Source organism: Suricata suricatta, chromosome 17 (assembly GCF_006229205.1).
Source record: "Suricata suricatta isolate VVHF042 chromosome 17, meerkat_22Aug2017_6uvM2_HiC, whole genome shotgun sequence".
Taxonomy (NCBI): Eukaryota; Metazoa; Chordata; class Mammalia; order Carnivora; family Herpestidae; genus Suricata; species Suricata suricatta.
The window spans coordinates 55934002-55943729 of record NC_043716.1 but is presented as its reverse complement, the minus strand read 5'-3'; the positions used below and the strand labels follow the sequence as shown (position 1 = coordinate 55943729).

The 9728-nt window shown below is 66.3% G+C and overlaps 2 protein-coding genes across 5 annotated transcripts; one reads left to right on the top strand and one right to left on the bottom strand.

The window, feature by feature from the left end:
* Nucleotides 1–155: 155 nt before the first annotated feature.
* GPS1 (G protein pathway suppressor 1) lies at nt 156–4542 on the top strand. Of its 3 annotated transcripts, none has more exons than XM_029927812.1 (13): nt 156–401; nt 880–1061; nt 1580–1744; nt 1833–1968; nt 2082–2159; nt 2318–2375; nt 2819–2904; nt 3114–3208; nt 3355–3460; nt 3539–3619; nt 3699–3836; nt 3922–4056; nt 4150–4542. In XM_029927812.1, the coding sequence occupies exons 1-13, from the start codon at nt 282–284 to the stop codon at nt 4222–4224; spliced, it is 1455 nt and encodes a 484-aa protein (XP_029783672.1). In that variant the 5' UTR covers nt 156–281; the 3' UTR covers nt 4225–4542. The 3 variants fall into 3 exon arrangements, with proteins under 3 accessions (XP_029783672.1, XP_029783671.1, XP_029783673.1); XM_029927811.1 differs by having other exon boundaries at nt 159–401; nt 2315–2375; XM_029927813.1 differs by having other exon boundaries at nt 180–401; nt 1003–1061; nt 2315–2375.
* A 152-nt stretch (nt 4543–4694) lies between these two features.
* DUS1L (dihydrouridine synthase 1 like) lies at nt 4695–9670 on the bottom strand. 2 transcript variants are annotated; one of them, XM_029927810.1, is made up of 13 exons: nt 9332–9670; nt 8839–8947; nt 8267–8317; nt 7878–7930; nt 7351–7433; nt 7065–7168; nt 6817–6961; nt 6615–6711; nt 6418–6506; nt 5853–5998; nt 5493–5530; nt 5163–5238; nt 4695–5074 (listed from the first exon to the last, which is right to left on the bottom strand). In XM_029927810.1, the coding sequence occupies exons 1-13, from the start codon at nt 9566–9568 to the stop codon at nt 4935–4937; spliced, it is 1368 nt and encodes a 455-aa protein (XP_029783670.1). In that variant the 5' UTR covers nt 9569–9670; the 3' UTR covers nt 4695–4934. The 2 variants fall into 2 exon arrangements, with proteins under 2 accessions (XP_029783670.1, XP_029783669.1); XM_029927809.1 differs by having other exon boundaries at nt 7878–7990; nt 9332–9669.
* Between the last annotated feature and the right edge of the window lie 58 nt (nt 9671–9728).

Genomic DNA, 9728 nt, shown 5'->3' with positions numbered 1-9728 from the left:
GTGGGCGGGGGGGGGCAGTGGCGCCCCGCTGTCCGCTTCCCTCGCCGGCGGTCAACGTGGCCGCCGGGGCTGTCTGGGCACCAGCCGCCGGTCCTGCGCGGGGCGGCGCTGGACTCGGGCCTGGAGGCCGGCCGGGGTGGGGAGGGGCAGGACGGCCGGCTTCCCCGCCAGGATCCCGCCAGGATCCCGCCAGGATCCCGCCAGGGAGGCGGCACGGCGGGCAGAGGTGAACTCAGGGCGCAGCGAGGGCTCCTCGCCCAACACGGGCGGCCTCGCTCGAGATGCCAAGGTGCTCGCCCGTGTTGCAGGGGGCCGTGGAGCCTATGCAGATCGATGTGGACCCCCAGGAGGACCCGCAGAATGCACCCGATGTCAACTACGTGGTGGAGAACCCCACCCTGGTATGGGGCGCTTCCGGGGGTGAGCGGGAGGGGACTGACCCGCACGGGAGGCCTTGCCCAGTATCCCTCTGCCCGTGTTTTCCTTGGACCCAGGAACCTTTGGGCTGTCCCACTGCCCACTTAAAAAGGGTGGTGCCCAGCTGGAGACCGTGCACCCTGCTTCTCTCCCACGAGGGCGAGCCCACTGGCCAGGCCACCCTGCACCTTGCCTCACACTGAGGACAGGTCTTCCTTGGGGCCTGACCCACAGAGCACTGCTTCTTTCCTGCTGGCAAGAGTGAGGGGTGCGCCTCTGGCCATGCACTCCCTCAGCCCGCTTTCGGCAGAGCTCTACCCCAGGTGGCCTTTTCTAGACATGCGTGGGGTCTCTCGGATTCCGAGTTTCGCATTTCGCTCCTGCCCCTTCTTCTCCTGCCGGGGCTTGGGCTCGGGGGTCCCGCCTCCCACAATCCCCACCCACGCCCCGTACCCGCACCAGGATCTGGAGCAGTACGCGGCCAGCTACAGCGGGCTTATGCGCATCGAACGGCTGCAGTTCATTGCTGACCACTGCCCCCCGCTGCGGGCCGAGGCCCTGAAGATGGCCCTGTCCTTTGTGCAGAGGACCTTCAATGTGGACATGTACGAGGAGATCCACCGGAAGCTCTCAGAGGCCACCAGGTGAGGGTGGAGGGGCACCAAGGGTGCGGGGGGCACTGGGGCCCGGGGGAGGGGCATGGTGGGAGCTGGCACTGGGGCCTGGGAGGCAGGGTGGGAGGCAGCCCAGGCAGGGCCCTTTCTGTGCCCCTGTGATCTGACACCACCCCCGTGAGGACACTCAGTAGCAGCACTGCCCCATGGCTGCCTGGCCATCCTTGTTGACAAGCCAGGCAGCGTGGTAAATGGCAGAATGGGCTAGGTCCTCACTCTCCCTGCTGTGTGGTCATCACTGTGCTGTCCTGGCCTATTCTGTGCGCACGTGACACACAGTTATTCTGACGTCAAGCTTGAGATGACAACTTGCTTCTCTCGTCTTGGCGCAGCTGCATGACTCTTCCCGGTGGGGGGCCGGTACTGGGGGCTGGTGCTGCTGTGCTGGCCGGGGCTCCCCTCATAGCGCTGGGCCAGAGCTGGGGGAGGGGGCCTGGGAGGCCGCTGCCCGCACGCACATTGGCCCCTGACGGCCAGGTCCTCCGCAGGGAGCTGCAGAACGCGCCTGACACCATCCCCGACAGTGGCGTGGAGCCGCCACCCCTCGACACTGCCTGGGTGGAGGCCACACGGAAGAAGGCCCTGCTGAAGCTGGAGAAACTGGACACGGACCTCAAGAACTACAAGGGCAACTCCATCAAGGAGAGTATCAGGTGCTGCTCGTGGGAGGCGGGGGAGGCGGCCTGGCGGGCGGCCGGGCTGCGAGGTCACGTCTGGGCGTGCTCATGTCTGGGCCCACAGGCGCGGCCATGATGACCTGGGTGACCACTATCTTGACTGTGGGGACCTCAGCAATGCCCTCAAGTGCTACTCCCGGGCACGGGACTACTGCACCAGCGCCAAGCACGTCATCAACATGTGCCTCAATGTCATCAAGGTGGGCCCCTCGGCGGTCGGTCGGGTGGGCTCCTCTGGGAGGGGCTGCAGGGCCGCACCTCGCCTGAGCCGGCAGGGGGCGCCCCCGGGCTGAGTCCGCCCCCCTGCCCGCAGGTCAGCGTCTACTTGCAGAACTGGTCTCACGTGCTGAGCTACGTCAGCAAGGCCGAGTCCACTCCTGAGATAGCCGAGGTAACGGCGACTCCGCCCCGGCCGGCGCCCTCAGGCCCTGCCCCGGGACCCCTGACGTCTTCTCCGTCCTCCTCCGCTCTGAGGCCGGGCAGGACCCAGGAGAGGACATGGGTGTGGAGGGTTTGGTGGCTCATGTGTTCAACTCTCCCCTGCAGCAGCGTGGGGAGCGGGACAGCCAGACCCAGGCCATCCTCACCAAGCTCAAGTGTGCCGCAGGTGAGGACCCGGGGCGGAGGGACACCAGCGCTGGCTTCAGCGCGCTGTGCGTTGAGTCTCACAACCTGGGTCAGGGCCCTCATCACGCCTACGTCCTAGGTGACGCCCGCCTCGCCCAGGTCCTGCCAGAGTGCGGCAGGTGGGCAGAGGCCCAGGCTTTGCTCTCAGCTGCTCTCGCTGCTGGTCCCCGGCTCAGCCCGGGAGGGGTCGGCCTTGGAGTCCTTTGCAGGAGTGACCGCACCTGCGCACAGCTTCCCGGGGCCCTTGATGGAGAGAGCGCCGAGTTGGTGCTCGCAGCGCGGCTCTGTGTCAGCCGGAATCCCTGGCCGGGACAGAGGAGCGCCTGGGGTGGGGAGGCCGGGGCCTGTTTGCTGATGGCCCTGTGAGGCGCTCTCGCAGCTCCCCCCGGGCACCAGGCTTCATTCTACCTCCCCCACCCCCAGGCCTGGCTGAGCTGGCTGCTCGAAAATACAAGCAGGCCGCCAAATGCTTTTTGCTGGCTTCATTCGACCACTGTGATTTCCCCGAGGTGAGGAGGCCTTGCTGGGACTTGGGGAGCAGAGCGCAGGCTCGTGGGCTGGGTTCTTTCCTGGGGGGTTTCCCTCAGCATAGGCCCAGGTCGTCTTTGAGTGGGGGGCAGGGCAGGGGTGACCCAGCCTTGCCTCTGGGCCTCCCCCTCGGGTTCTGCCCTGTCAGTGACCCCGGGGATGTGGACCCAACGCCTTTCTTGCCCTTCAGCTGCTTTCCCCCAGCAACGTGGCCATCTATGGCGGCCTGTGTGCCCTGGCCACCTTTGACCGCCAGGAACTGCAGCGCAATGTCATCTCCAGCAGGTGCGTGCAGGGTGGGTGCTGGTCCTGCAGCCGGTCCCCCTCGGGCCCCGTCTCCTGGTCCTGCTTCTGCCCCTGGGATCCCCGTCCCTCAGCCTGCAGAGTGGGTGGGCAGGTGCGGGGCCAGCTCTGAGGGGCTGCACCTACAGCTCCTTCAAGTTATTCTTGGAGCTGGAGCCCCAGGTCCGGGACATCATCTTTAAATTCTACGAGTCCAAGTATGCCTCGTGCCTGAAGATGCTGGATGAGATGAAGGTGAGGGACCTGCAAGGTTCGGAGGGGGCGCGGCCCGGGGCCTGGGGCAGCTGGCGGCTGACCACGTCTCTTCACCAGGACAACCTGCTCTTGGACATGTACCTGGCTCCCCACGTTAGGACCCTCTATACTCAGATCCGCAACCGCGCCCTCATCCAGGTAGACACGGTGGGGACAGACCTGAGGTGGGGTGCGGGCCCGAGGCTGCAGGAGGCAAGACGTGCCCTTCGCCTCGCAGTACTTCAGCCCTTACGTGTCGGCTGACATGCACAAGATGGCAGCGGCCTTCAACACCACGGTGGCGGCCCTGGAGGACGAGCTGACGCACCTCATCCTGGAGGGGCTCATCAACGCCCGCATCGACTCCCACAGCAAGGTGGCCGTGCTCGGGCCAAAGCCGTGGGTGCAGGGAGGGGACCCCTGAGACCCGAGGGGCACCACTGAGCCCCGTGCCCCCACAGATCCTGTATGCCAGGGATGTGGACCAGCGCAGTACCACGTTTGAGAAGTCCCTGCTCATGGGGAAGGAGTTCCAGCGACGCGCCACAGCCATGATCCTGCGAGCGGCCGTGCTGCGCAACCAGATCCACGTCAAGGTGAGGGCAGGGCAGCCCCTGCGTGCAGGGGGGCAGCGGGGCGGGCACATGCGCACCTGACTCCCGGGCTGAGCACCCGTGTTCCCACTGCAGTCCCCTCCCCGCGAAGGGAGCCAAGGGGAGCTGACGCCGGCCAACAGCCAGTCTCGGATGAGCACCAACATGTGAGGGCCCCTGGTGGCCCCCAGGATGGTCTGCGTGCCAGCCCTCTCCCCTCCCCTCCAGACTTGGACATGTGGGCCTCCCAGCGCTCTTGTGACACTTCCAGAGGTTCCTGCTGGGGCCCCCCCAGCTGGGGTTCCACATCCAGCTTCTTATGCTCCCTCTACTCTTGTGCCCTGTGCGGGGGAGGGTCAAGGCCCTTTCTGGAAGGAAAGGCCTGGAGGGCACACCTGTGTGGCACCCAGAGCCCCACCTGGCAGCACTGCATCCCCACCCCCCGCAGCTGATCCCGCTCTGTCGATTAAAGAGTAGCCTGAGAACACACCCCTGGTGTCATTTCTTCCTGCGTAGACGGTTTAAGGCTCCTCCAGGCACAGACCCTGCCTCCTTGGGCTCCATCCCTCAGCCAGGCAGGGTGGCAGGGAGGGGGCAGGCTTCCCCAGCCCCCACACATCACTTTGGGCCCTCCGCGCACACACCTTTGAAATGGTTTATTGTTGGCTTTTGCACACACACGTTGCTAGGAGGGGCAGGTCCACCTGGGTGCCTGCTCCCCGGTGCAGCATTTCCGGGCTCCCGGCGTGGGCGAGGGCAAGACCAGCTCATCCTTCCATGTTGAGCAGCGGGAGACTCCCTGAGTTAAGTGGGCCGTGGCGAGGCTGCAGCAGCAGTCCTGGGACTTTGGGGGGCGCCGTGCGTTGGGTTCCAGCCGCCCTTCAGGCCAGGGCGCTGCCCACAACCTCAGGAAAGCTGCCCGGGTCCCCAGATCCTACAAGCTGAGGCTCCTGCAGTCGGGACTGGGCTCCCTTCCAGGCCAGAGACTTCTCCAATTTGGTTTTAAAAAGCAGTCCGTGACCTGGCAGAGGAGCAGGGAGAAGTGGGGCTCGGGAGACCAACGGTCCCGCTGTCCCCTGGGGGGCCACACAGACAGCAGCGGTGCGCACCTGGGCAGTCGGCGGCCTCCCTGAAAGCACGCTTCTTGCAGCAGCGCCGGCACAGGTTGAACACGCATCTGTTGCCCTGCGCACAGGAGAGCCGGTGGGCCCGGAGCACCCGAGGCCCGCACCCCTGGCCGGGCAGCCCAGGCGGGGCAGAGTCGGCCTTCCGGGGAAGAGGCTCACCCACCTCCAGCCGCACCCTCAGCACGCAGGCAGAGGGCCACTCCTGCAGTTTCCCGGGGGCCCGGGGCCCCTGCGAGGCAGTGCCGGCGGGGACCACCCTACCCGCTGCCTGCTGAGGCTGAGCTCTGCCCCAGGCAGCACGGCCAGACTCACCTTTGGGTTTCCACACTGGTCACACTTTGCGTATTTTGCTGAGAAAGAACAAAACCAGATGTTAGTTGAGCAGATGGACCCATCCCCTGGCTGCGATTTCCTACCCGGAGTCCCCACGGGAGTTTCTGCTGGGGCCGCCAGGCAGCCCACGGAGGGCGGGAGGCAGCGGGCCCAGGCCTGTGGCCCCGTGTCCCACCAGCCCAAGGACCCCCATGTTTCTCTGGGGGCTCACCACCAGGAGGGCCATCTCGGGAAGGCGGCCCCAGACCCCAGCTCGGCCTCTGAAGGGGCCGCACAGGGCCCCCTCCCACTGGCCGCCTCTACCCACTGCCCCCCCCCCCCACTGCGGGAACAGCTCACGCTTCAGCGAGGGGTCGAAGGTCTTATGGGGGTTCCTCAGCTGCTTCTTCTGCTTGTTCTTAGACAGGACCTCCGTGCCGCCCTCCTCCTCCTCCAGGGCCCGCTTGCTGCGGGCACCCCCGTTCTCCTTGCTCCCTTCCCTGGGCCTGAAAGGGATGGGTGGTGGGCAGAGCCAAGGGCACCTGCGAGGGGTGACCCACTAGCCCAGCCCCCGGGCGAGGACGTGCCTGCAACTCCCCAGTGGCCTCAGCAGCCTGGCTCTTGGGCTGCTCGGGCCTGAGGGGCCACAGATGACAGCCAGCCTCACCTATAAGAACCCGGGGAAAGTGCGGGGGTGTCAACCTGCTGGCCCCAGGACAGACGCACCCAGGACCAGAAACGCTAGAGAGAATTCCCTTGTGGAGAAAAAACGGAAAACCACAGCACCCGCCAAAAAAACAACAAATGTGGCACTGAGGGATGGAGCCGAGTCACCAGCACCCTTCACCAAGGCCACAGAGAGCAGGCCAGGCCTCTGCAGCCCCGTCCCATGTGCCCCCGGCCCCTGCGCTGGTGTGTGGCTCACCCTGGCCGGAAATAGGGCTGGCAGATCCAGTGGAAAAAAGGCAGGCCACCGGACGGTTTCTCTCCCTCCTTCTGCCTGGACATATCCTCCTGCCAAAGCCCAGAGGACACTTCGTGGTTAGCCCGAGCCCCCAGCCCGCCCCCGCCAGCGCCCTGGCACCCCCCGCCCCCGGCGGCCCTGCCAGACCCAGCACCTGCCTGGCACCGCAGCTTCAGCTCCTGACTCACGGCCGCGATGCCCCCCAGGGTCTTCGCTTTGGCGAGCTCCTCCCGAAGCTGCTGGTGCACCTGCAGCCTGAGGCGGGGGCTCTGTCACAACAGTCCAGAGAGCGCCCCTCAGGACCCCAACACCCCAGGCGGGGTCCAGAGCCAGCGGCGTGCGCCTCGAGGGGGTACTCACGTGTGGTGCCACAGCTTGAAGAGGTGGGCCCGGACGTAGGACAGGGGGCAGGGGTGCTGCCGCACGATGTCCAGGTACTCCTCGGCCAGCTCCCACACGGCAGGGCTGCGGCCCTCAAACAGGGCAGGGTTGTGCAGGTTGCCCTCTGCGGGTGGGGGCGTGGGCTTGAGGCCGCAGGCGCTCCCATGCCCAGGGGGACGCCCCGCGTCCGCCAGGCCAGCAGGGGGCACATGGCGCCACAACCTCACCTGCACTCATGACGCCCTGCACGCCCGTGTCCTGGATGCACCGCTCCACGTCCTGCAGGCACTGGATGTTCCCGTTGGCAAACACGGGGATGGTTACTGCCTTCCTGTAGGGGGCGGGGCGGCGCACGCTCAGAGCCCTGTCCCCTCACCTGGGGGGCCGCGCCCCAGCCCAGCAGGTGCTCCTCTTCCAGCCCCCCACTGATGCCCGAAGAGCTGGGCACCTGGTCTCAAGGACGGGTTGCAGCCCCCGCGCTGGGTATGGCCACCACCCCCCGTGCCCACTCACCGCACAGCCTTAATATGCTCCCAGGACGCGGTGCCCGACAACGGCCCCTTCTGCTCCTTGGTGCGGCCATGCACGGTCAGCAGCTAGGACACAGCAGTGCCTGGGTTCTGTCCTGCTCCCGGCCAGACCCCAAGCCAACCCCGGGGGACTGCCCTCACTTTGGCATCAGCTTCCCACCCAGAGCAGAGCAAAGGCAGCCTTGCATCTGGTTTGCGTGCTGTCTGCCCGCACCCCCTGGGTCAAGGCTGGTGGGCCGCTGCCCGGGGCCCCCATGTCCCCCGGACCCACCCAGGATGAGGAGCCAAGGCGTAGCCCCGTTTGAGAAGGACCAGACTTGGAAGTGACAGCACCCTGGAGCCCAGCTCCAAACGTGTGGGCCTCAAGGATGGTGGCAGGTGGAGAGAAGTGAGCTGGGGCTTGTCTACCCTCCTCGGGCCCCACCTCACGGTGGCCAGGAGTCCAGGCCTCCCCCCCATACCGGGGGCAGGGGAGTGGGGCTTGGCCCTGCGAGTCCCCGGTGCCCTCACCTGACAGCCGGCCTTCTCCAGCATCTGAGCGTACTTCACGGTCTTGTCGATCTCTGGGAAGACACGGATTTTGCACGTGACGGGGACAGAGAGTTTCTCATGTGCCAAGAGAACTGGGAAAAAGACCGTTGGCTTCTGAGAAGCATGATGTGCGCCTGTAGGCAGGCTGTGGGCAGCCGAGATCTGCCTCCGTCTGCCAGGGCACGGGAGGGGTGGGGACCGGGTGGGGACCCCTCCCTCTCCCTCCAGCACCTACAGTCTGGCTCGACGCAGAGCCCTTCCTGCAGCGGCACGAGCGCCAGGGCCGGGCCTTGCCAGCCAAGGGCTCAGAGCTGCTTCACCAATCGCGCCCCAGGCTGACCCCCCACCGCGCCCGCGGCCCAACTCACTCATTCTCTGGAGCAGGTCCCACTCCTCCTGCAAGAAAGCCCCGTAGTGACCTGCACGAGAAGGCGCGGCCCTTGGCACCCCTCCTTCTCCTCCGCAGCCAGGGCAGGAGCACTGCCCCCCGCCCCCCAGCCATCCCGAGGGGGCGGCGACAGCCGTAGAGACGGCCAGTTTCTCATCTCACACTTGGGCGCTGTTACCCAGACACCCACCCCACACGGTCTCTGACCAACCAGCAACCGCTTGGGCTCAGTGAAGAAAGTGTGACCCCCCCACGCCGGGCAGTCGATGCAACCTTTCAGCAACACACGTTTACCCAGATGGCACCCAGTGCCCCCCGGGCCCTAAAGGAAGTGATGAGCCCGAGCACCAGCAGAACCCCGTCCCTCCAGCCCTGGAGAAGAGCCGCCTCCAAAGGAAAGAGCAAAGGAAGGGCCGAGACACCACCTGAGCTGCCACCACGGACTGAGCAGGGTCAGCCACACCCTGGCCTCCGTCTGGGCACCGTGTGGGCCCAGAGTCTCGCCCCACCCTAAAGCGGGCACTCAACACAGGAACTTGGAATGGAACTCACCCCGCTTGGCTATCATCTGCGGGCACCCCAAATTCAGGTCAATGGCATCACAGTAATCCTGGGCCAGGAGAGCCGCCTGGACGAACACCTCTGGGTCATTGGCACAGAACTGGAAAGCACACGGAAGTTGCTACCAACCTGAACCAGGCCCTCATACCCCAGACAGGACCCCACAGGGGTTCACACGTGACCCAGTGTTGACAGGGTCCCACGGTTGCCTGCAGGACGTCATCCTGTTCTAAGAGTTTGTCTGTGGAGCGTCCCCACAGCACAAGGAGGGGGAGCACAGAATCACGTAATTTGTCTCCGCTGTAACAAAGCTGGGGTCACAGACACAGAGGAGGGCGTTCTTCCAATCATCTGCTAGAGCGGATGGCAGCCAGCCGGTGGTGTCGGGGGCTGCGAATCTTCCAGAACGCCCAAGGAGTCTCTTCCAAACCGCACCAGCTCCCGGGGCCCTGGGAAGCCCCGCCCCCGGGCGGTCCCCGCCCACCTGCACGATGAGGGGCCGGTCCTCGGGGCACACTTCGCAGTACAGGTTGTCCTTCCGGTAGTTGGCGTCGCGCACGAAGACCTGCGCGTGCAGCATGGGCGTGTAGCAGAGCTGGGCCCCGTGCCGGCGGCTCAGCAGCCTCCAGGCCAGCTCGCTCTGGTCCACCATGGGCGCCACCACGTGGCGAGCCCCCCCCAGGGTGCGGCTCCAGAACTCGAAGCCCTGCAGCTTCGGCATCGTCCGCGCACTGCAGGGGGAGACGGGCGGCTCAGCCGCAGGCGGCGGGGCGTCACGCCCGGGGGCAGCGCTGACCTCCCCGAGGCCGCTCCGGCGCAGCCCGATGGCCACGCACTTGGACATCAAGGGCAGCCGTGTGCGCGGCCCTGAGCCGAGTCGC

Excerpts from the sequence above, each read along its gene's own strand:
- GPS1 (XM_029927811.1), top strand. The coding sequence starts at position 282 with ATGCCAAGGTGCTCGCCCGTGTTGCAGGGGGCCGTGGAGCCTATGCAG. Across the intron at positions 1,062-1,579 it reads AAGCTCTCAGAGGCCACCAG|GGAGCTGCAGAACGCGCCTG; the intron begins GTGAGGGTGGAG and ends GGTCCTCCGCAG. Across the intron at positions 1,745-1,832 it reads TCCATCAAGGAGAGTATCAG|GCGCGGCCATGATGACCTGG; the intron begins GTGCTGCTCGTG and ends CTGGGCCCACAG.
- DUS1L (XM_029927809.1), bottom strand. The coding sequence starts at position 9,568 with ATGCCGAAGCTGCAGGGCTTCGAGTTCTGGAGCCGCACCCTGGGGGGG. Across the intron at positions 6,962-7,064 it reads GCAGGGCGTCATGAGTGCAG|AGGGCAACCTGCACAACCCT; the intron begins GTGAGGTTGTGG and ends CCCCACCCGCAG. Across the intron at positions 5,239-5,492 it reads ACCAGTGTGGAAACCCAAAG|GGCAACAGATGCGTGTTCAA; the intron begins GTGAGTCTGGCC and ends TCCTGTGCGCAG.